This window comes from Desmodus rotundus, chromosome 3 (genome assembly GCF_022682495.2).
Source record: "Desmodus rotundus isolate HL8 chromosome 3, HLdesRot8A.1, whole genome shotgun sequence".
NCBI classification, from domain to species: Eukaryota; Metazoa; Chordata; class Mammalia; order Chiroptera; family Phyllostomidae; genus Desmodus; species Desmodus rotundus.
The window spans coordinates 192,561,775-192,587,002 of record NC_071389.1 but is presented as its reverse complement, the minus strand read 5'-3'; the positions used below and the strand labels follow the sequence as shown (position 1 = coordinate 192,587,002).

At 50.1% G+C, this 25,228-nt stretch overlaps 1 protein-coding gene and 1 pseudogene across 1 annotated transcript; one reads left to right on the top strand and one right to left on the bottom strand.

Moving 5' to 3' along the window:
- Positions 1–4,638: 4,638 nt before the first annotated feature.
- On the bottom strand, positions 4,639–25,228 carry ISX (intestine specific homeobox). The gene is made up of 4 exons (XM_024579527.4): positions 24,014–25,228; positions 11,572–11,723; positions 9,769–9,885; positions 4,639–8,890 (listed from the first exon to the last, which is right to left on the bottom strand). The coding sequence occupies exons 1-4, from the start codon at positions 24,240–24,242 to the stop codon at positions 8,681–8,683; spliced, it is 708 nt and encodes a 235-aa protein (XP_024435295.2). The 5' UTR covers positions 24,243–25,228; the 3' UTR covers positions 4,639–8,680.
- Positions 13,285–13,909, top strand: LOC112321944 (large ribosomal subunit protein uL14 pseudogene; annotated as a pseudogene).

The window sequence follows — 25,228 nt, the reverse complement described above, 5'->3', positions numbered from 1 at the left end:
CAGGGTCAGATGTCCAGGAATCCCTCCTTTGCGTCCCAAACGTCCCTGGTCCTTTCATGACGCTGTCAGCAGGCCTGGCTGTGCCTTCCAGATCACTTTTTCTTTTCTGGTTTTTTTTTTTTCCCCCCAAATGAATGGCTTCTGGAATGAAATATCTTTATTATAGAAATTTTCTATCATGTACAAAATTAGAGAGGATAGCTTGTGCACTCCCCACATGCCCATCAACAAGTCTCTATTCTCTCCTCCTTTTGTTCGTGTGTGTGTTTGCTGGAGTATTTTAGAGCAAATCCCAGACATTACCCCCTTTCATCTGTAAGACTTTAATATGCATCGCTAACAAAAGGGAGACATTAAAAAACCAGACCATGTGACTTTGACAATTAACACACTTAATAGAAAATTTCAATATCCTCTATTACTCAGTCCATATTTAGAGTTCCTTGATTGCATCTAAGAATTTTTATGATTATTTCTTAAAAACCAGGTCCAAAATATTCCTGTATTTCACGTGCTTGTTCTAACTCTGAAGTGTCTTTTATTCTGTAACAGCTGGCCTCCATTTTCTCTGTGCTATAGATTTGTTGGAGAAACAGAATCATTTGTCCTGTTAACTACCTCTGAATATGGCTGATTGCTTCTTCACGGTATTTAATTTGTTCTTCTGTCTTCTAGACTTCCTGTAAATAGGTCGTTAAGTCTAGAGCATGAGTGGAGTCAAGTTCATATTTTTAGGCAGGAACAATTCATACAGGGTGCTCTGTGGCTGCCCTGCCTTAGGTCAGGATTCACACAATGGCAGGTTGTCCAGCTCTTGGAGAGGCGAAGGCTGGCTGGGTCCAGAGGGTAGCAGCCTGGTTACTCCACAAGTCATCATTCTGAACACAGTCCAGTGGGTCTATACTTGGCTCTTAAGAGGAAGCATCAGGAGGGAATGCATCACTCCAGCCGGGGTTGGACTAGAGAGCAGGAGTATCACCTTCCTGCATCTCTGCCTAATGCTTCTATCAAAAGCAGCTGAAGGCTCCATTAACTCGCCTGGGGGCTGCAGCACGCTGCTGACTCCCACTGAGCCCACCTTCCAGCCAGTCAATCACCTACGCCTTTTTCTCATGGACAGTCTCTAAGCCACCTCTCTTTCTTTATGAACTTTCCCGGTTGGTTTCCTGTTCCCCAAGTGAATCTTCTACTTTTATATGATACATGCATGTAGATATAAATATTTTATGTATATATATAAAATTTATATATATACATTTATATATATATTTTTTATATATTATGTTTATATTATATGATTCAAAGTGAAGTTTCACCTTGTTTTCAGCTCTTGAAGGTTCATTTCCATTAAGATTTTGTCATTATAGGAAGGCGGATACGGAAGGGACTTCCAAGAACTTTGATTTGTGTTCCTTCACTTTATGGATGATGAAAAATAAGTAGAGAGAAATTTCTTCATCTGAGTTACGTTGCTCAGGGTCACGCACCAGGGGGTAAACTGTTTCACTGGTGACCTCAGTGAATCACTGTTCTGGGTCTTCACTTGCTTGTGTGGTCCCTTCCCATGTGGGCCCTGCATGACTTTCTTTGACCAATGAGACCACGTGACTTTCTTTGGCCAATAAACTATTAGCAAGCGATGTTAGTGGAGGATTTATAAGCACTTAGGTACTGGTGCTTGTCTGCTTGGAACATGCACTCTGGGAGTCAGTCCCCTTGTACCTTCTGCTTTGGAATCCTGTGACCACTGTATGAGGAAGCCTAGTGAGAGACACATGGCCCAGTCACCTTGTCACCTCAGCTAACAGCCTGCCAAACCAAGACCTGTCTGTGAGTGAGGCCACCCACGGTGGCCATTGACTGACCAGCTGACCACACACATGTATAAGCCCTCCTGAGAGCAGCCAAATCAGCCCAGATCACTTGAAGAACCCAGTGAAGCCAGAGTTGAGAGCCAAAGAAATCATCGTTTCAAGCAACTCAATTTCAGAGTAACTTGTTATGGAGCAAAAGCTAAGGTATGCGAAAGCCATCAGCATATAGATGACATTTTTTCCATATAAGAGTATCTTTATCCTTTTCTTACTCAAATGAGGCCATATTACTGCTCTGCTACTTGCTTCTTCCATTTAACGACACATCTGATGCCAATTTCTCATGAGGTACATTTCAATCTCTCGTTATTTTAAACACCTGGATAAATATACCATTGTCTACTCAACCAGTGTCCTATGTAGGTGGTTTTCAGTTTTTGCTACAACGAAGCCTCGGTGGACATCCTTACATTTAGTATTTACATACATGTATGTTTGTCAGATAAGTTCTTGTACATACAACTACTGGGTCAAAGAGGTTTACATTCAGAATATTAATAGTTGTTGAGTTATCTTCCAATTTCATTTACTAATTTACACTTCCTTATTAGTGTAAGGAATATGAGTGACTATTTCATCAACTCCCTCACCAACACTTTTACATATTTGCCAATCTGAAAGATAAAAAAATGCGTTTCATACTGTTACAGAACAGGCGGAGGGGTGGTTCATGATAAATTATTACAGAAAGGATTCCCCCTTTCTATCTCTGGAAGTTCCTCCCCCCGCTGCCAGAGGAAAGATGTCTCTCAATGCCAGAGACTGGTGAAAAGGAAAGAAATTATTTATTTAAAAGTTACACAGACTTAGGGTAATGACTTAATGTCTTCAATAAGATACTAAAGTCCTCTAGAATACCCACAGATGCACAGTCCTTCCCTCTCCCTGTGCCCAGTCCGGGTACCGTATCTCAGGAAAAGAAGTAGAAGTCCGTGATTCAGGCTCCCGGCACCATCAGCTGTGTGGCTGCTGCAATCTCCAGTTAATCCAAAGCCATGTGGCACCTTCTCATGGCCCACCAGCAAGAGTCCTCTCTCCCCTTTTCTTCCCAGCAAAGACTCTCCTGCTGCCTAAGCCACGTGGCAAAAAGAAGCACTCCAAAACCACATGGTCCTCTCCTATTCACTCTGCCAAAGCTACATGATCCTCTCCCTTTTCCCCCCAAACCTCATGGTCCTCCCTCTTCTCCTTCAGAACCACGTAGTCCTCTCTCTCTATGGCTGCTGCGCCTAGGTTTTAAATCCCAGCACCCATCTTCCTCTGCAGCCCCATTTCCGACTCCTCCTACAATCAGTTACACCTGCCAGCATCCCAGTATTCTTCCAGCTTTACTGGGCTGCCATAGTAAGTCTGGGCAGGTGTGGGCCCCATGGCATGGAGCCAATCATCTCCAAGCTCTCAGGCAGGCCCTGTAACCAGGGGGAGTTGCTTCCCAGTCCCATCTTGGGTGGAAGTCACTTCCATCCCCCTGGCTCAAAGCAGGGCCACAGCTATTTAACATGTCTATGAAACCAGTTAAAGGTTATAGATATGTTAAATGACCATGCCAGGGGTTAGCTGCAAAGCTGTTGTTACCCAAAACAGCTCTGAATGGTCCTGTTCCATGTGTCCCATCCCCCCTGGCTCAGGCTTGTGGGGGCGAGGACATCCTATATATATATTTCTAATATTTCCTGGACACCTTGAGTTCTGGACCCCATTACAAATCCTTTTTTGGGGCCCTCCTCTTAGCTGCACCCTGCTTCAATACCGTTTTATTGACATTTTAAAATTATGAATGAGGTTATGAATATTTTCATATGTTTAGTATCCATTTGTGTGTTTTTCCTGTGAGTCTCTTATTTCTGCTCTTTGCCACTTTTCTATGACTTGTAGCCTTCTTAAAAATTGAACTATCAAAAGTCAAGGGATATTAAAGAAATGTTACTGTATTTCTAAACACATCCTAGGTATAGACTTTAAAACTTGAGTTCTAGAGGAGTTTGCAAGGCAGTGAAGAATAATTTCCTAAATTCCTAGTGTTGGACAAATATAAAACACTTTACCTGCATTGTCTGATATTACCTCACAGGTGACTCCTGACACAGGGCCTGTTATGCCCATTTAGTGGGTGAGGAAAGTGACATTGAGAGAGATGAGTAACTTTAGGTCAGGAAAAATTGGGAAAGTCTTTGAAATGGGCATACAAAGATTGCTGGGTGTTCTGTCTAGCCCACTTTTCCAGGACTTCTGCACCTTTTGTTGTTTTTGAGCTATTTTTCAACTGTTTAAATTGCAGAAAACTGGTAACAATGCAAATGATTCTTGTCCATAGAAATGCAAATGAGTTGTGTCTGGTGGAGATGCAATTGATTGTTTCCCTCTGGCTACGGACCCTTTTGGTCTTTATTTGTAATTCACGTCCGCATTCCTGATTGCCTAGATGTGTGTCTGTTCTTCCAATTCTCCTTGGAACTGCCAGGATGCCTTACTGCCTCTCTCATTAGTTAGCGAGTTAAAACTTCGGCACTTGTTCATTTTACGTTTATATGATTTTATCTTTAAAAAGATGATCTCAAGTCTCTGGTCCACACAAGTAGAATATGAACCTGTCAGGAGCTGACACAGGTGTGTTTGACAGAGGTGCTTTATTAGGATTATTTTTAGCCACAGTGCTCTTTGAAAAGCTGATGAAAGCAATGAACCATTTCCCTGGGAAAAACAAACGCACTAACAGACACGCAACATTGCATACTCCCTGGAGAGTTGCTTGCCTCCTGAAGACTGGTTTAAGAATTCCTAGGATGGGCCCTGGCTGGGTACTTAGTTGGTTAGAGCATCATCCCGATACAACAAGGTTGTGGGTTCCACCTCTGGTCAGAATCAATCAATAAATGCATAAATAAGTGGAACAACAAATCGATGTTTCTCTCTTTCCCACTCTCTCTCTAAAATCAATTTAAAAATTACAAAAAATTACTGGGAAGGAATCTGGGATCAGAACAGCTGCTCAAGTCCAGAAGTAGAAAGAGGTAGAAGGGATGATACTGGTGTGGTTCTGGGAGTGGAGAGGGGGGCCCAAGGCAGCATGGGAGAGGCTGTGTTCCCCGGGTAAACAAGCTAGTGTGGCACAAGATGACAGATTCCCTGCCCCTGGGCAGAGACGTGGCAGGGGGAAGTCACTGTGCAGAGTCTGCTCAAGGCTAGAGAGTGGAAGACAAAGGGAAAAGCCCTCCTACCCTCTTCTGGTTCCTGATTGAAGGGGAAACCAGAGGTCACAGCAACACGTGTACTGTAAAAAGTTAATGTGGTGGCAGAGGGAGGTGCAGACTTGCCAGTGTAGCCTGGGAAAAGGATAGGATTGGCTGGGGGTGCTGGATACTTCTGGAGCACGCGCAAGTTTGGGCCGGGAGATTCAAATGGAAGGAAGGCAGAGACTTGCCCCTTCTCTTCCTCTGGGATCCGTGGCACGTATTTGTGAAAAGCTGCGGTGTGGCGCTGGTGGCGCTGGCCCCACCCGTAGACTCCAGGGAGCCTGAGGCTGGAGAGCTGTCCTCCTAGCAGCCTCGTGCTCTGAAGGATGGATAAGGATGGAGCGGGATTTCTGGGTGTGATTTTGGATTTCATTCTTTTTGGAAACAAATGGATTTGTTTGTGTTTTGTGGAAGAGATTGGCCTGGAGTTGGGGCATCCCCCGTTCCCACCAACTGTGCAACATTTTAATAAAGACCTCTTTTCTTCCCCACCAACTTTAGTCTTTGGAATACGCCTATGTTTGGTGGTGGGCAGCTGAACCCCACTTTTATTGGGTAACAGAAAGGGTTGAGGAAATGACCTTTTTTCTTAACACTTGTTGAGTGCTTACCACATGCCAAAATGTACCAACTCATTTAATCATCACAGAAACACTAAGACACAAGAAACCGATGCTATGCCGAGAACATGTACACAGAGGGGACATATCATTTGCCCATGGCCACGCAGTTGGCACGAGTTCTAAAGTGATTCTTTTGCCCCACAGATATAAAGGGAGTAAAACAGTTTCTTGGGGGACAAAACAAATCCCTCCCTAGAGTGGAGGTGGCCCCCGAAACCAATTGTTACATCTGTACTGGAGCAGATGTAACACTCTGGTCACAGGAATCTCTTATGGTCGGCCAGACCCTGTCTCTAGAGGATTCTGGGGGAAGGAGGATATGTCACTGGGACAGGAGATGGGGACAGCGATGGTTACTTTTACACGTCAACTTGACTGGGTCACATGATGCCCAGAAAACAGGATATTCATATGGATGTGTGCTAGGGTGTTTCTGGATGAGATGCCCGCTTTAACTGGTGGATTGAGTAAAGCAGACGCCCTCCCAATGTGGGTGAACAGGAGGCCTGAGTAGAACAGAAAGGCAGAGGAAAGGAGAATTTGTTCTCTCTGCCTGACTATCTTTGAATTGGGGCATTGGTCCCCCGACTTTGGGCTCAGACTGGAGTTTATGCTCCCCTGGTCTCCAGCTTGATGACTGAAGGTAATGGGACTTCTCCATTCCACTGGGACGTCTGCAGATCTGCAATTCCATCCATGACCTACCGCTAAGTAGGATGTCAGGAACAGCTGTGCGAGGTCCCAGAGGAGCGCCTGCTGCCTGGCCTAAGGCTTCCGCAGCCCCAGAGGCTGTGGAGGAGCTGTCAGCTTTTCCTCCTGTTCATGAGAGACAACCTGGAAGGCAGAGAGGATGCAGGGATGGAGGTCCTTACAACTGGGGTGGGAGGCTGCAGCAGAGAAAGTAGCATGAGCCCCCAGTAGGGGTCTGACTGATATGGGGTGGAGGGGTCCCACCCAAGGCCAGACCGGTTGAGACATACTCAGTGGATGTCAGCAGGGGCTGAGAAAGACGGAGGCCGGGGAGCAGACACCCACTCCCCCGAGAGACCGCAGTGGCATTTGTGTGAACACTTTTCCAACCCCATCCTCAACCTAGCAAAGAGGGAACAAAGGGGGTCATCTCAAACGTGACTGAGTTTAAACCCGAGCATTTGAGGAATCAGTAACACAGAAGTTACTAGAATAAAATTTCAGCCAACAACATAGCAAGTAAATCCAGTTATTACCAAATGACAAAAGGGACATTTTGCACATTTGAGTTCAGAGCTATGAAATGGGTACCTGCTACCCGAGTCAGTAAGTTACGGGATACCTGTCTTTTGCCCCCTGAATGCCTAACCTTCTCCTTCCACCCAATTTGCTGGAGGCTAGATGTCAATAAGAACAGTCAGGGCTCTGGCTGGTCTGGCATGTCTAAGTTTGCAAAGCACATTCACGCAGTGGGCTGTACTCTCTTGTTGGCACATTGCATGCCTAAAGGCAGAGCTAGCCTTGCTGCCTCCAATTTACAGATGAGAAAGCTGAGGCCTGGAGAGATTAAATGGCAATGTTATACAGCACATTAGAGAGAGCATAGCACCAAGACCCAGGCTTCCTGATTCCCAGCCCAACTCCGAGGTGGGTCAGGGATCCGGGAAGATTGCAGAGGTGCTGGGACTTGGGGCACAGTCCTAGAATTTATTTCTAGGACTGCACATTGAGGTCAGTCCAGCCTGCCCAGCTCAGGGGAGCAGGCCCTGTCCTGCCCAACAGGGCACATCTAAGTGATACTCACGCAGAAGGGAAGTTTAGGGGATGCACTCCCTGTGAGCAGGGGCGATCTGTCCCGTGGCTGGAATCCAAAGCAACCCCTTTCCTGGTGGAATCTGGGAGAACTTCACTCCATGGTGGGTCCTGACCTCACACTTTGCAAAACATGTCCACTTCCTTTCAGAGCCTCCCGATTGCTCTGTGAGGCAGGCCAGGGGGGCAGGCCATTTTACAGATGCCAAAACTGAGGCCCAGGCAGGGCAAGTGGTTTGCCAAAGGTCTCACTACGCGGAAACAGCGGAGTCAAATCTAACCCTAGGCTTTTCAGAACAGAGTGAAGCTAGTCTTCCGGCTGGGCTCCTGGCACAAGTCCTGGGAAATAAACTCTGCAAACAGCTTTCTGTCTTACTCTTCATTTGAGCCAGAAATGACACCCCCCTCCCCCCAATTCAACAGAATAACCAAAGACACTATGTTCTGTTTAACATAAAAAAAGTCCTATATTTCTCTCTCTCTTTGAGAGAGTCACATCAAAGACATACAGAATGTTACACATGGACCACCTGCAAGGTCACGGGCAAATGTTGGGCCTGCAGGGGAAGGCCAGCACTCTCCTTTCGACCAACCTGGACTGAGCTCACAGGGGCAGAGCCTCTCTTGTTCATGTCAGTATCCGGTTCCATTCGCTGGGCGCTCAGCAGGCGCTGAATAAATGTGTCATGAGTGAAAGAGCAAACAACCTCTCCTTGGCCTCTGCCATGCCGCTGTTCCCACCATGGCTGGCCTCACCAGTGGAGGGGCCGGAAGGCCCTCAGAGGTCATCTTGTCCAACTGCTTCATGTTACACGTGAGGTCCAGATGGGGTGAGTGACCAGCTGGAGGTCACATAGCAAGTGAGAGGAAGCACAGGTGAGAGAGAATGACCTGCTTGTTCCAGAGCTCACCCTGAGGTCTGAAAAACCTCCGTTGTTGAGCTGGGAGGGCCTCCTTGTCCAGGAGAGGTGAGAGCTCCCTTCACGGGCCACCCCGCTGCGGAGTCTGCTGCAGCCTGCCAAGGGGCGTGCTTGGGGAGCCTCCCTGGGGTGTGGGCCGTATTTGGATCAGGAGATTGACCCCGCCAGAGGTCTGGGCAGCTTCCCCCCATGCGTCTTCACTTGGATAGGAGGGCAGCTCCATTGTGGACAGGATGTTGGTCCGGTCCCTATGTTGAAGTGGCGCAGATGCTGCCCCATTTCGGGTGTGGAGGTGGAAGGAAGCAGAGGACAGGGATGCAGGTCTGCTGGATGAGGGGGCCCAGGAGAGGCGATGTCCAGGCAGGGAACCAGGCAGAGGCTGGCTGACCTTGAGCTTGTGGGTAACAACCCGTGGGAGGAGCCAGCCTGGGCAGTGCAGGGGGCGGCAGCAGGGGACCCTGTCACAGAGGGAGGTCAGGAGAGCAGTGAGTCCTCTGCTTTAGCCTGGGTTGGCCTGCAGCTTCCCAACCTTCCCCCCATAACTTGGGCTGTGTGGGGTGGGGGTGGGGGTCTGACCTGGGGAGAATTGCATGCACTGGGGGCCAGAGAGGCTGGTCCTCACCCCACCGTTCATAGCAATTGCCTGATGTGGAAAAGTCACTTTGCTTCTCAGAGCCCAGTTTCTGCATTAGCAAAAAAAAAAAAAAAAAAAAAAAAAAAAAGGCGGGGGGAGAGGGATAAATAAAAAAAATCCTGCCTTTTGGCATCCCCATGGGTCTACACAAACCTTTAGCTTGGGACTGTCCATTGTGTGCAGTGCTGTCTCCCAGAGCTTAGCACCTGGTACACACGCCACCTATGTGCTGACTCCCTGGACAGCTAATACTTAGGGAGCACTTCCTCATTGCCGAGCGATCTTCACCTCTCAGGCATTTCATTCTCATTGAAACTATTACTGTCTTCTGAGAGGCACCATGACTCTTCCAGGTCACCCTGCTAAGGGCAGAGCTGGGATTCGAACCCGGGCAGTCTGACTCCAGGGCTCAAGCTCCGTGTGCCACCCTTTCCTCCGTGACCCTAGTCTGTAATCCGTGAAGTTTTACACAAGTAACACAAGGAGGAGGGATGAGTATTGTGATTGTCACTCAGTGGATAAGGACATGGAGAGAGAGAGAGGCAATGATTTGTCCCAGGGGCCACGGACTTCCAGAACCTCCTTGCCCATGCTCTTTCTAAAAAAAAAAATTCCTCTGAAGTGACTCCTCCCATGTGGGTCTGGAAGGGATGTTCCCAGAGAGCGGGCCCCCCAGCTCCCCTCAGTGCCTCAGCCACTCACGGCCACGTCCAGGTTTGTGTCCCGGGCCAAGTCGGCCTCACTCAGCTGCTGGGGAGCCCTAAGGGCGCCCGTCCTCTCCTGCTTCCGCCACTTGGCTCGCTGATTCTGGAACCAGATCTGATGAGGGAGAGAGAGGGTGGAGCTAAGCAAAAGGGTTTTTCTCCATTTAGTACCTCCCCCAACATGCATGAAAACAATGCCTCCCAAGGGGCAGTTTAGAGAGCTCAAGGCATACAGGATTTCTTTGGCTCTGGAGGTCAGCCTTCTGAGCGGGTCGGGGATCACAACCTTCAGTGCCTGCAGGGCTGGGAAGCAGCTCCGTGCCATATAATTGGGAGTGGCGGGGTCTGTGGTACACAGAGCATAAGGGAGCAGTTTCTCAGCCTCAGCCAACAGCCACCATGTGCAATGTGAGCCCTGCCTTGCAGGCTCATCCATTTTCTAAGACAGCCATCTTGACTTTTATGTGACAGCTCTGAGGTTTAAAATACTGTGCAGATCAAATAAAACCCACCAGTGGGCTGTTTCCTGCTGGCAGGCCACCTGTTTGCAACCCCTGGGGGCCCCTTGGCATCTACAGGGACATCAGCAGTTTCCTGTATTCATGAGCATCCTGATTGTCCCTGACACGTGACTGTTTTACTCGGTCATTCTGCTGCGATGCTGCTGAATTCTGAGCCACTTAGCTGGCACTACCAACTAAGCTGGTGACAGATTCCAAGTGGAGAGGAAAAGGGGAGAAGTCTGAGGTGGGCATGGTCCTTGGCCAGAGGAAAAGTAGGTTGGCATAAAATAAAGAGTGGAATGTTGACCTGGGCCCTTGCTCAGATTTTGAATTTGAATGAATGCTTCATAATCTGTTTTTTAAAAAAATGGGTGACTCATAAAACTGTGTTAGAGGCATGCCAACAGTGCAACGATTGGATTCGGGTTTGCTAGAATTGTACTTGCAAAACTGGAGATGTGCCAAGGGGCAGGACATACCCCTGGTGAGAGACAAGGGGTTCCTGTGTCTCCAACCATGCAAAAGCCATAGACACTCTAGGTGAAGAAATTAGAGAGTACAGATTAGGCAGTTGGGGCTTTAACCAGGCCTCAGACCATGGATCCAGGGTCCTTTCCGCTTCTCTGTGCTGCCGTCAAGGCCATAGCCTTGTGGTTCAGACCAGGCGGAAGGGCTGCCAGCTAACTGTGGCCCTCTACCTGTTTCTGTATGGCCGGTGAGCTAAGGATGGTTTTCACATTTGAAAAGGCTGCACAAAAACCCGAAGAAAAATAATGTTTTGTGACGCATGCAAATTATATAAAATTCACATTTTAGTGTTCGTTGATAAAGTTTTATTGGAACACTGCCATGCTCATTTGTTTATATATTGTCTGTGGCTGCTTTTATGCTACAAACAATATATGGTTGAATACTTGTGACAGTGACCATATGGCTCCCAAAACCTAACATAATTACCATCTGGCCCTTCACAGAAAAATTCTGTACCCTGGTCTAGATTGTGAATGGGGCTGCATGGTGGACGGTGTTCTGAAACTGTAGACAAGTGGAGAGGAAGGGCATGGGAGCACCTATCGATTGCCATCACCAATGCCGGCTCACTCCATTTTCATCCTCCAAGGAGAGAAATCATCCTATAACTGTGGGGACCTCACTTCCTGGGGTGTAACATTTAGCAAATATGACTGTCTTTGTGGGAAAAAGCCAATGGGAAGATTTGGACAGGGCAGCCCCGGGAGCTCCAGGATCCATGGCCCCAGGGGCATCAAGGTGGAAGCCGAGAGCAGGGCTGGTTGTACCTGTACCCGGGCTTCTGGGAGGTTGATCCTGGCTGCCAGCTGGCTGCGGACATGGATGTCTGGGTAATGGGTGAAGTGGAAGATCTTCTCCAGCTCACATAGCTGCTCTGTGGTAAAGGTGGTTCGGACCCTCCGCTTGCTCTTCCTTTCTCCTGGATGGAAGAGGAGAGATCAAGTTGTGTTAGTAACCTTGGTGTTGGCTTTGTGTTGCCTTGTTTCACTCTTTCAACCTCTGTGGCCACAACCAAGTGTTGGCCCCTGGTTCCTAGAACATCAGAGCTTTGCAATATTTTTTTCCCTAAAATCTCTGCCCCTAAGCTGACCCTCTCCCATCCATCCTGGACAGTGGGACCAAGATAACTTTCCAGAAATTCCTCTGATTGTCTTTTTCTCCTGCTCAGATGCCTTCAACGTCCCCCTTTGTCTACAACAGGGGATGGCAAACTGGAGCCTGTGGGCCAAACCTGGCCCACCGTCTGCTTTTGTAAATAAAGTTTTGTTGGAACGTGGTCTCACCCGTTGGTTTATGTAGTGTCCTTGGCTGCTTTTATGCTACAATGGCAGAGATGAGTAGTTGCAGCAGAGACTACATGGCCCGCAATACCTAAAATAATTACCACCTGGCCCTTCACAGAAAACGCTTGCCAACCTTGGCCTACAGAGTGAAGACTGATCTCCACAGCAGTGAGCCCCTCACAGCCTTCTTTCCACCACCTGTTCAGCTTCACGTCCACTAAGGGTCAACTCCACCATTTGTGGGGCCTAGTGCAAAACAAAAAATGTGGACTCTGTGTTCAAAAGGCAGGAAGAAAACTTTTTCCTTTCTTTCTCCGTCTTCTCTCAACTTGTAAGGTGTTTTTTAATTTGATATTTAAGGCTAGGCTCCCTCGGGCACAGGGAGACTGACAGAGTGAGTATGGGGCCTCACAGAGACCACCCTCCTCCTGCCAGTGCCCAGCCCATGCCCCAGCCCAGGAGAGAGGAGGCAGCAGTCACTGGGTAGGGGCTGCAAAACAGGTGGCTGAGAGCACATCCCAGGGAAGAGGGGACTGAGCATGAACTGAGGCTCCAGGCACCGGGCAGATGCTTCATGATCTCATTGGACTTCACTTTCAAAACATAAATTTAAATATAACATTACTAAGAATTTCAAGATGGCAACTGTAGCATTAAACCCCACTGAATACCTTCTGAGTGTGGGACCTGGGCAGCCACACTGGTCACATACAAGCCTGTGAAGCCAGGCCTGTGCGTGTGTATTGGGGAGATCAGGTATTTGATTTAGACATGTTAAATTTGAGGTGCCTATTGACTGTCCAAAGGAAGCTATCCAATAAGCATGTGCATATATATTTAGAGTTCAAATCTGGGAACTGTCAGCATACATTTGGCCTCTGCGGTCATGGGAGTGGGTGAGGTCACTTAGGCAGGAAGTGTGGGTGAGGAAGAGAGGAGGGCCTAAGAGTAAGCCTGAGCCCCTCCACCACCTGGAAGTTCAGCAGCCAATGAGGAAGCCAAGAGAAGCCAACGAAGGGACCAAGAAGGGGCGCTCTCTGAGGTAGGAGGAAAGCGAGGAAGAGGATGTAACATGGACACCCAGTGAAGAAACTGTTTCAAGGAAGAAGGCTTGGCTGTGTCCATGCTGTGAATAGATTAATGACAGTAAGGATAGAAGAGTGGTCACTGGACCTCACCAGACCGAGGGCTTTCATGATGGCAGTTCCCACAGAGACGGTGAGGGCTCAGTAGGCCGTGGGTAGAGGAGAGAAGGGAGGTGAAGTGGGGAGGTGGCAGCTGTAGGCAATACTCAGAGGTTTTCTGGGAACATGGACGAAGAAGGGCAGTTGACAGCTGGAGAGAGAATGGGTGGCTCAGGGGGTGAAAGAATATTGAACATTAGCTTTATGTCCCTTTCTGGCATTCAAGATTTTGCAGCGAGGATGGGGTAGGTCCTCTGGTGCAAAATTCTGATTTCCCTGGGTCTTCTGGTAGGAGCGGTGATCAACTGCTAACAGAGGAGCCAAAACTCTGTGCGTCATCTCCATGGAGCTGCCCAGGGGATGGCTGAAGAGACTCCTGCTGCTGGTGTGGGTCACATGGCAAAGGCCACAGTCAAACAGGGCAAACCAGAGCTCAGAAAGAAGGTATGTCCACTGGTGGGAATTCGATGATGAAAGTCATACTGGAGAAAAGATGGTATGTTTCTTTATCTTGAAGATAATTCAGGGTCATAGTAAACAATGAAGGCAAGATGAGAGGTCTTGCCACTGTGGGACTTGTTGCAAAGGAGCGTGCAGATTTGTGGCCCAGGATTGCAGATATTACAGTGTATTTGTAAAGAAGAAAACCATTAAAAATTGTTCCAACTTCTGGCCAAGAAGGAGGCATAGGTAGATACACTGTACCTCCTCGCACAACCCAAACAAGGATAACAACAAATTTAAAAACAAAAAACAACCAGAAATGATGGAAAGTTGAACAGTATGGAAATTCAAGAACCAACGAGTTCAAGCAGAAACATTCATCCAGACTTGTAGGAGGTGTGGAGACGGGAAGCAGGGTGGAGAGGACTTTCAACAAGGTGGCGGCTGGAGGACCAGGGTGGGCAAGGTGACGGCTGGTGGACTGGGTGGTCCCATGTTTATGTGAAGATAAACCAGGAGGAACAACTGGGGAGTGAGACAGACCGAGCAGCCTGGGGTTCCAATTCCAGGTAAATAAAACTTCAAACCTCTGACTGAAAACACCTGTGGGGGTTGAGGCGGCAGTGGGAGAAACTTCCAGCCTCACAGGAGAGTTCGTTGGGGAGACCCACAGGGACCTAGAATGTACACAAGCCCACCCACTGGGAATCAGCACCAGAAGGGCCTAATTTGCTTGTGGTTAGTGGAGGAAGTGACTGAAAACTGGCAGAGAGTGGAGCAAGCAGCACTGTTCCCTCTTGGACCGCCCCCCCCCCCAGCATCACAACACAGCAACGTGGGTTGCCCCACCCTGGTGAACATCTAAGGCTCCACCCCTTACTACATAACACACGCAATGAGACCAAAAAAAAAAAAAAAAAAAAGGCCCAAATGAAAGAATAGATCAAAGCTCCAGAAAAAATACAACTAAGCGATGAAGAGATAACCAACTTATCAGATGCATAATTCAAAACACTGGTTATCAGGATGCTCCAGGAACTCACTGGGTACTTCAAGAGCATAAAAAAGACCCAGGCAGCAATGAAGGTTGCATTATGTGATGTAAAGAAAAATCTATAGGGAACCAAGAGTGATGGGAAGGAAACCAGGACCCTAATCAATGGTTTGGAGCAGAAGGAAGAAAGAAACATTCAGCCAGAACAGAATGAAGAAACAAGAATTCAAAAAAATGAGGAGAGGCTTAGGAACCTACAGGACATCTTTAAATGTTCCAATATCTGAATAATAGGGGAACCAGAAGGAGAAGAGGAAGAGCAAGAAATTGAAAACTTATTTGAACAAATAATGAAGGAGTACTTCCCCAATCTGGCAAAGGTAATAGACTTCCAGGAAGTCCAGGAAGCTCAGAGAGTCCCAAAGAAGTTGGACCCAAGGAGGAACACACATCATAATTACATTAGCCAAGATTAAAGAGTAGGAGAGAATCTTAGAAGCAGCAAGAGAAAAGGACACAGTTACCTACAAAGGAGTTCCCATAAGACTTCAGCTGATTTCTCAAAAGAAACCTTGCAGGCAAGAAGGGACTGGAAAGAAGTATTAGAAGTCATGAAAGGCAAGGACCTACATCCTAGATGACTCTATCCAGCAAAGCTATCATTTAGAATGGAAGGGCAGATCAAGTGCTTCCCAGATAAGGTCAAGTTAAAGGAGTTCATCATCACCCAGCCCTTATTATATGAAATGTTAAAGGGAGTTACCTAAGAAAAAGAAGATAAAAAATATGAGCACTAAAATGACAACAAACTCACAGCTATTAACAACCAAACCTAAAAAAAAACCCCAAAACAACCTAAACAAACAACTAGAACAGGAACAGAACCACAGAAATGGAGATCACATGGAGGATTATCAGTGGGGAGGGGAAGGGGGAGAGAGGGGGAAAAAGTACAGAGAATAAGTAGCATAAATGGTTGGTAGAAAATAGACAGGGGGAGGTTAAGAATAGTATAGGAAATGTAGGAGCCACAGAACTTATATGTATGACCCATGGACATGAACTAAAGGGGGGGAATGCAGGTGGGAGGGGGTGTGCAGGGTGGAGGGGAGTGAAGGGGGGGAAACGGGACAACTGTAATAGCATAATGAATGAAATATATTTAAAGAAAATTGTTCTCCTCCCTGGCAAATAATAGTCTTTATAACATCATGCAAACTTCCCAATAAACTTTCTGTCTGTGTTGCAATTTCCTCTAACTGCCACATAACTCCAGCAAAGAGAGTATCATCTGTCATAGAGCCAACCCTGATGGCGTTGGGGAAACCGGAAGAACAGGGCAGGTGAGAGGAAGGGTGGACTGGCACACACCCATCTCTCTGCTGGTGCCTTGGGAGGAGAAGTGTGTCCAGAAGAGAGGACAGTACCCAGGAGCTCTGGGTGGTGACTTAGAGCAGAGTGGAGCTGCCCATTGGGCACAGGGCAGGCTGGGATGGGGATGGGCAGCATCTGAGAGCTGGGTTCTGGAGGCATGAAGGTCCACACTTACATCTTCCCACCACTCTCAGGAGGAGGCTGCTCTGGAAACGGGTGAGAGAGCCAGCAAGGCTGATGCCTGGGTTACAGGCCACAGGGGTACGAGAGAGAGAAAGCAGGTGGGAGAAGGCAGAACAGCATACATGCAGTATGGAGCAGAGAAGAATGTGGAACACAGAGCTCAGCCCATGGAATTTTGGACCTCATTACACAAGAAGCTGGAAAGATGAGCTTGTGGATGGAGTGCCCCATGCAGGGGATAAGGGTTTTAATCATCAGGAAGGGCTGGGATCTCCTGGGCCCCAGTCTGAGAGGATGGATGATGGGGGTGGTGGGCCCCATTTTCCGAGCTCTGGAAGAGCACTGGATTGGGAGGGAGAAACTCCTTGAGTTCCTCTCCAGGCCCAGCATCACCAGACCAGGCAGAGAGGCCCAGAAGCTGGTGGCCACAGAGCAGTGCACCCACAGTGCTGGCCAAGGGGACCCAGGAGGGCCTGTGGGGTGGCGGGGAGACGGTGAGGAAGGTGATGGGAAACTGGTCCCCTTTCAAGTTGCTCCTCTCCCAATTATTCATTGTGCAAGCTGTGAGTTACACTTCAGTGGGTCTTCACAGAGAACGAGTCAGCAGAACTTAATTAAGCCTGAGCCGTTTAGCACATCGATCATAAGAAATACACAATTTACACAGGTGATTAGGCCACCTAATTATAAACCGATGTTTCTCCGCGCTCGGTTCCCTCTCCTGATTGCTCCTTCTCTGGGGTCCGCTAATGGGCCCTGGCTGCTCAGCCACAGGCCCTGGAGGCTTTGCCACTGGGCAAAGTCTCTGGAACTGGTCCTTGTCCTTGTCTTCCTAAGGCAGTGGTTTCAGCATGGAGAAGATCCAAAGCACCCTTGGGAGCCCTCTTGCAGGCTGGGGATGCCTCCGGGACATGACGGGTGGGGTGCAGGGCAGGAGTCTCCCCGGGCAGACCTGTGCTAGCCTCTTCTTTCTAGCCTGGTCATGGACTTCCTATAGTTCCCTGGTGCCCATAGCAACAACCATGACCTTCCCTGGGAAGCCTTCCCTGGCCTCCCTGACAGACCAAACCTCCCTGAGAACAGGCCATTGAAGAACAGTGTCACCCTCTTCCCAGCACTCACCACTGTTGTCATTGTGCTTTCAGTGGTGATTACTGGATCACCATTTGTCTGCCTGCTGGATAGGGGCAGGGCCATGCTTGTGTTCTGTTCTCGACTTCATCCCTACTCCCAGCTAATACCAGTGGCGGCTTTGAGATCCGGCCCTTGGAATTCGTGTCTCCATCAATGTGGGCCATCTTGGTGACTCCCATGACAAATGGGAGTGCTGCGATGAAGGTTTTAGCCTGGACCATCGGAGGGTGCAGCTTCCACCTGGCTCCTCCCCTTGGGCTGCTCATTCTGAGAGACGCCATTGCCATTTTGGGAGGATATTCAAGACACATGGGGATGCCCATGGGGACAGAAACTGAGCCCACTTCCAACAGCTGGCACCACTCAGCAGCTGTGGGTGCGAGCCACCGTGGGGGCAGATTCTTTATTCCAGCCCAGCCTTCAGGTGTCTGCAAACAACACCTTATGGCAATCTCGCAGGGACCCTGGACCAGAGCCACCAGTTAAGTCATTCTCAGGTTCCTGGTCCACAGAATCTGAGGGAGATAGTACATGTTTACGGTTCTCTGAAACCATTATGGTTTTTTTTTTTGGCAGTGGGGGTGGGGAGTGTAGCAATAGATATGCCTGCCACTCAGTGGCCATTCAGTAGCTCTTGTTGCATGCCTCAGTGGAGCATATGATGGATACACAGAATTTAAATTATAGCCAAGGAGTGCTAAAGTCTCCGCTGCCCACTCGGATTTCTCCTGGCACTGACACTCTGGGGTCCTGTTTTACAGTCATCTTGTTCACCCCCTGCCTGCATCTCTGAGACCTTTTTGTGCTTGGAACAACTTTCTACTGCCAGGATATGTATTTCTTGGCTAAAAGGCCCAGATAATTCTGTTAACATAGATAGTTAAGAAAGGGAGCAAAGGGAATTAGACATTGAGTTTAATAAACTGGGGAACATAAACATGTTTGCTTCACCAGGAAGCTACAACTTCACACCCCAGGGGATCACAGCATTGCTCTGCCAAGGGGATTAACCCTCCTTTCTTTCCCCTCCAGTACGGGTTGTTGGGGGACACAGGGGTGGGTACTTGACCAAAGAGGCCTGCCAGTCTAGCGTGGGGAAAGAAGGAATTTGTCGGGAGGTGGACCTATCCAAACCCACGCAAGCTTGGGAAATTGTTTGTTTTAGAAAAGCACCTGGTCTGTTCCAAACCCAAGCTGATATAATTCCAGGGGAACAAAGAAACTCTCTCTCTCTCTCTCTCTCTCTCCCTCTCTCTCCCCTTTCTAATGCACTCACCTGGTGTGTTAGCATATTCTCTCTGGCCCAGGAGCATGTGGCCATGATAGACTGTGTGGGCTCCAAAGGGCTAAGCTTTAACATGAAGCAGAAACCCTGGACACCGGCTTTTGTTTTGGCCTTGCCGCGGACACGGTTGGACTTTTTCCATGGAGGGACAGAGGCAGATGGGAAATTGGAAATCCAGGGGCAGATTTCCACCTGAATAGAAATTGCTACATCACGGTGTTTCATGCTTGGGTCCTTGGAATGCTTTCCTTGTGATCCCATAAAAGAGCCTGATTTTTACCTGCAACAATTCCAAGGAGTATCCTTGCTCCATGTTTCAAAGGATTTAAGCTTCGCTTTCTCACAGTGGGCAGTGGCTTCATCACATACCCTCTGCTCGCTGTCTACCTTCCTTTGTCTCGTTGCACTACGTCATTGCTGGTGGTCCTTGCTCATCACAAATAAGCTACTTGTACTTAAATCCTTTCGTTTGAGTCTACTTTTTGGAGGATCCAAAATAAACAATGTGGTTTTTGTTTGTGTTTTTTGTTTTGCAAGCAGGGGTCAAGTTTATACTGCCTTGTACTCCCTCCCACAGGGCCTAAGAAGGAGTCAAGTTCTCCATTTTAGAACTAGCCTCCAGGTGCCCCCAGCCCTGTGGGAATGTCCCCATGGCCACATTGGGCTGTAACTGTGGTGGCAGGGACTAAGAGAAGGCGTTTGAAAGAGAGAAACCAGACCACACTTCTCCTGGGGGAAGTACAAGCTTTTCGCTCTGCACCCCTTAGCCCTGCTCCAGTCTGCTCCCGTGGAGCCCTGGCTCTCTCTAAGGGCCAGAGCCATTCATGATGAGCCACGAGACACCACAGGTTTCAGACACAGCCTCAGTCCCAGCGACCGGAGAACAGCAGAGCCCCTGCCTTTGTCTGAGGTGGTGCAGGGGAGCAGGAGGAGTGTGCGGGGAAGGAGGGAGAGGTGGAGGAAGAGGAGAGGAGAAAGGAAAGAGGAGGGGAACAGGGAAGAGAAGGGAGAAAGAGGAAAATGAGGGGGATGAAGAAGTGAGGGAAGGCATAGTGGCTTGAATGGTGTTTCCCCCCCAAAACATATATCCAAGTCCTAACCTCTGGTACCTGTGCATGTGACCTTGTTTGGACACTTTACCTTTGTAGATTTAATTACAGATTGTGAGATGAGATCCTTCTGATTTAGGCTGAGCCTTAAGTCCAATGACTGGTGCGGTCAGGCGAGAATGGGGAGGGAGTTTGACCGAGACCCAGAGGCGAAGGCCGGGTGAGATGGAGGCAGAGAGCGGAGCCACGTGCCCACAAGCCACGCCTGGCCCAGGACTGCCAGCAGTCACCAGAAGCTGGGAGAGGCGCCGGACAGATTTTCCCTCAGGGCCTCCGGGAGGAACCGCCCTTCAGTACCTTGGTTTTGGACTTCTGGACTCTAGAACTGTAAGAGAATAAATTTCTGTTGTGTAAAGCCAGGAGGAGGAAGAGAGAATGAAGAGGAAAAGGAGAGAGAAGACATGTGTGTATGTGTGTGTGTGGGGGTGAGGGGGAGTTGGGCAGAGGTTTCTAAAGGCCAAAGGTTTGGAGGCATTTAGGGAGCAGGAAGAAGTGGGAGTCAGAGAGAAGCTCTATGTGCCTGGAGGGTGGAGAGTGAGGCACAGGGAAGGTGTGATGGGAGCTGGACCTGGGGTCCAGCAGGGCCAGTCTGTGAAGGACTCTGAATGCCATGCCAACGGGTTGGGGGTTGATAAACTACACCCTGAGGCCAGATCAAGCCCTCTGTTTGTTATTATAAATAAAGTTTTATTGGAACATAAACATACCCATTCACTTACACATCGTCTCCTGTTCAGCTGTGACAGCAGAGTTGAGTAATTGCAACAGAGACCATCTGGCCATTAAAGCTTAAATTCACTATGTGGCCCTTTGTAGAAAAACTTTGCTGACCACTGCTCTAGGACATTCCTCAAATCCCCAGAATTCCAGTGTCCTGGTCACCTCCACCAGACAAGATGGGCAGAAGTCAGCACGACTCCAAGGTGGTGGCCCCAGGGTCTCATTGCCACTGAACCCACCCAGCTCCAGGTGGTGGTCACTATGTCTGGTTCTGTTCATTCACCTTCACCTTCCCAGCCCCCAGCCAGGCCCAGAGCGAGTGCTCAGCAGCCATTCACTGAGTGACTGAAGGGCCCATGAGCAGATGAGGGAACATATCTGGGTCCCCCACAGGCCAGGAAACCACAGTGGTTTACCCGCTGCAGTGGTCTCCTCCTCTCCCCTTTCCCCCAGGGGTCACAATTCCCTGGTGGAGGGTCATCGTGGGACAGGTGCGGATATGCTCTCTCTCTCCCCGAGGTCTGAGCTTCTGGTATAAGGTGGCTTCCTCCTGATTGAGCCTCCCTTAACCTCAGAGGGTCCCCAGCTTCGGGGCACTTGCTTCTCTCCGAGGGAGGGAACAGTCAGCTGGGTTTAGCATCCTCTTCAATTGGGAGGCCCTCTTGGAATTTTCCATTGGCTTGAGGCCTAGGAGGGTCCAAGCCTTAGATTATGAGGGTCCCCCGAGAGTGGAAGGACGTGGGGAGGGTGGACCTCCTGGATAACTGGCCTGGCCCCAGCCCCTGGAGGTACAGGTTCTACAGCTTGGAACAAGCCCTGCTGCCTCCCTGGGCCTCAGCCTCCTCGAAGAGTGGTCCTTGGGCCACTTTCATTCTTGGACCCCTTTTGGGAGAGCTGGTTAGACTTCGGATTCCTGGGCCCCACCCTAGACCTGGAGTCAGAGTCTTGGGCGCCAGGCCTGGAATGCTGCATTTTCGCAAACTCCCTGAAGATTGGGAATCTGAGGCAATGCTTGCCGGTCCACCTCCCCAAGCCGCACCATGAAGCTCTGTGAGTGGTAAGTGAGGCCCAAGAGGAATTTACGCCTCTGTTGTTATTATTGGGGTGACAGAGGGCACAGGACACATCATTTCTGGTCCTGCGTGCCACGAGGGAAACAGGCAGGGTGGGGGATTCTGGGAGGTCAGGGAGAGGCCCACCCTTCCTAGTCACCCTGTCCCTGCCTGCCTGGCGGGGAGACCCCCCCCCACTCTGTGGGGAGGAAGTCTCTGCCATGGAAAATCACCAGGAGTGAAAACACTAAGGTTTTTCAGCAACCAGTTTGCTGTGGAATTGGTTGTGGTGTGTCACAGCTGCGGGGAGGGGCGGGGACCTCAGGAATGTTCCAGATGGGGAGATGGAGGCCCAAAGAGGAGAGGCTCACCTGGGGTCCTCCTGTGATTTGGTGCCAGAGTGGGGCTTCGAGACCAGACTTCTGGAATCCTGGCTCCCTGCCTTCCTCACCTAGCGCCTCACAGACTCCAGCTCATTTACAGTTTCCGCCAGTCACCTCGGTGGTTTCTGACAGGCTGGCATCCCATCTGAATTATTATTTGTTTGGCATCTTCCCAAATAGACCCTTGTTTATGCAAATAAGTAAACTTACTTAAACACAAAACCTCACGTGGCGACCCACAATAAGCAGCCAGTATCATGGTCCTGAACAGAAGCTTAGTGTAGGAATAATGAGAACTACTGACGTAAACCATCTCTGTCTGCGTGCCCCTCCAAGTCACCTTGAGAACCACCAGTGGCAGCTGCACTGGAAATACGGAATTCCAGCAGCGTGGGAGGGAGATGGATGGGTTTAAAGCACGTTCAGGGACAATTGAGAGTGGGCGGTCTCAGGCCCCTGGGGTCCAATTCTATGGCTAACTACTCATGCAGTTTTTGTGGGTGATTCGTTTTCTCCTCTTGGTTTACCCTCTGTAAGGTGGGGGCTCACAAAGGTGACAGCTTGAAGGAAGCATGGCTGTGAGACTGCCGTGAGCCAGGGGCACTGTCTAACGTCACCACTGCTATTTTGGTGACTACTTACTGGGGGTCTGCTCTGGGTGTAGCAGGGTAGCAGACATGGAACATGCCGGCATCTTTAGGGGAGGTTCAGAAAAAGTGGCCACCCTAACTTTTTGCCGTCAGCCATCGTCAGGCTAGGAGAAGGGAAGCCCCTCAGTTGGGGAGACCTCTCCTCTCCTCTCTCTCCTCCTCCTCTCTCTCTCTCTCTCTCTGTCTGTCTCAGAGAAGACAGTCATGGATTTTATGTGGCTGTAGCAAGAGAGACTGGGGTTAGACTCCCAGAAGAATTGTGAGTGCTCATTCAATTCACTGGAAGATATTCATGGACTTCTAAAAATGAAGCTGGGAGTCCTTTTCCATTAATAAGCTCAGCTACAGGGAAACCTGCTCCCCGCCCCCCAGCCCCTCACCAGGGAGGAGTGGCCCTCCAGGGTCTTCCCCTGCATCTGAGTACAACCCCTTTTGGGAGACTTGTTGAGGGGGAGGGGGTGGAGTGGGGCTGTGTGTGTGGTAAGAGACGACCTCACAGCTCCCCAAGCTCCCTTTCCAGGCTTTCCTTGGATTAAAGGGCTGGCAATGGGGAGAGAGCTGGGAACCTCCCGTGAGAACTCCAGGCTCATGGACTGTCCGACTCCAGCGGACACTTGGGACGTCGCCTCAGTTTCCCCTTCCTTCACTCAACCGGCTCGCCAAGGGTGGAGCTGAGGCCCGAGTGGGGAAGGGACTTCCCTGAGGTCACACAGGCCCGGAAAGGGAACTGAGACAGACATCAGGAATTTAGCAGGGTGTTCGTGTCCTCCTCCGGGCCCTCCCTCAAGCCAGCTGTCAGGGAGGGGTCTCAGATCTGGGCATTGTTATTTGGGATGGGCCACTGGTCTGGGGGTGTGGGGGTGGTCAGGGTGGGCAGATCCAGGCAAAGCTCCAGCCACTAGAAGCTGGGCAGGCTGGCCTCGGCTTACGAAGGAGAAGAGCGTGCTGGACGGAGCAGTGTTTAGGGGCAGCCAGAGCCAGGTCCTGATTGCAGCGGGGCTTCTGCTTACTAGCTGGGCAACTTGGGGGACACCATCCACCCCTTCTCATTCGGAGATGAGTTTCCACCTCTCTCAGGCTGTGATCATTATGCCCTTCCACCGAAGTTAAAGAGGAGGCACGCACAGCCTACGGGACGGTGCCTATAGCGTCGTAAATGCTGAATAAATAAGCGGTAATGAGCATTCTCAGCAGGAGCCTGGCTACAGGATCAAGTCCCCATGTCTGCATTCGGCAAATGACTGAGCCTTGGTTTCACGTCTGAACAACCACTGTTCTGGGCTAGATAGAAAAGGATTAAGGTCCCAGCCCAGTGCCCTCTCTTCTGTCAATATGGAGTAGCCTTTTCTCTGCCTGAGCCCAGCTGGGTCTCGGAGACCCAGGAATGTATAAGAAATGACCAGAAGGCACTTACTGTGGGGCTGGTCCTGTCGGGGCTTCTCCCGCCTGGAGTCTGCAACTTCTGCTTTCCCGGAGCCTGGTCCACGTCCTGCTTCCTGTCGGACCCTGTCGCTCCTCTCGGCGGGCCTTTTTAAGATCTCCTCGATGGAGAAGGACAGGCCCAGTTTCTTTGGGGCCTCGCAGCATCCCGAGTTCTGCCTCTCTGTGGCCCCGCAGAGAGCAGGGACCACTTTGTTCGCCATGGGCAGCTGCCAATAGGGCTGAGGGGGCTTTGTTTGCGCCCAGGGTGATGCCAGAGGAGGGTGCCTACTTCCTCTCCCAAAACTCCTGAGATCAAGAGGGCACGAAGAGGTGGAGAACAGGGAGCCTCATGTCAGATTAGCCAGGCACGTTCCATCTCTCCAGGGACTTCCATGGGCCACTTGAAACCATCTCTGGGATCCAGGAGGCAGGTTACCTGGGAAGAGCTAGAACAGGCTGTATGCTGTGCCCACAGGCTCAGAGCCCTCACCGGCTCAATGTCAAGGGCATCAGCATTGCAAAATTGGCTTCAGTCTTATTGCAAAGGGTCTTCTTCAGGTGTGTGGCCTAGGCCCGGGGCCCTGAGGTCACAGCCAGTGGGCAACAGGGCACAGAGCTGGGAGGAAGAGAAAGCCTGCCCCCAGAGGAGATCTGGGGCAGTGTGTCCGCCTTTTTGCCCTTCCTCTGGCTTGTGGCTTTTCCTGCTGGCTCCGGCCAGGCCTCTGGAAGGCTGTAGTATCACGCTTGGGTCCCAGGTGGCCAACTCCGTCCTGGGCCACACCACAACCCGAGGGGTCTTCCCAGAAACCCTCTTGGACTTCTCTCAGTTCTGCTGCTTCTAGACCCCAGCATGCGCCTTCTGGAGCACCTGCGCCTCCATTGTCCTGCAGGTGGAGGCTCAGGGAGGGGTCACTGGGTCTCTGCCGGCCACGTCTCTGTGACGGGGCGGGGCTGAGGGCTGAGCCTCCCAGGCGTCTCTGGTCTGGCTGGCCCTGACTTCCCTCCGTGCTTCTCCACCCGGCCTCACTTCATAAGTCTCTCCACCTGCACCTGGACCTCCGTGCCTCTTCGTGCCCTTTGGCGTCTTTTCTGCTTCTCTCCTGTGTGCATGCCCCTTGCCTGCCCCCTGAGGCAGCACTGAGCAGACCTCTCTGCTCAGTAAACTGTCCACTGGGATCTGACAGGCACACACCTGTCCTCGCCAGGA

What these genes read in the sequence shown, in the direction of transcription:
- ISX (XM_024579527.4), bottom strand. Translation starts at nt 24,242, where the DNA reads ATGGCGAACAAAGTGGTCCCTGCTCTCTGCGGGGCCACAGAGAGGCAG. An exon ending in TCCCAGAAGCCCGGGTACAG is followed by an intron (nt 9,886 to 11,571) that starts GTACAACCAGCC and finishes CTCCCTCATCAG; the next exon opens with ATCTGGTTCCAGAATCAGCG. An exon ending in ACACAAACCTGGACGTGGCC is followed by an intron (nt 8,891 to 9,768) that starts GTGAGTGGCTGA and finishes CCTCTGTGACAG; the next exon opens with GGTCCCCTGCTGCCGCCCCC.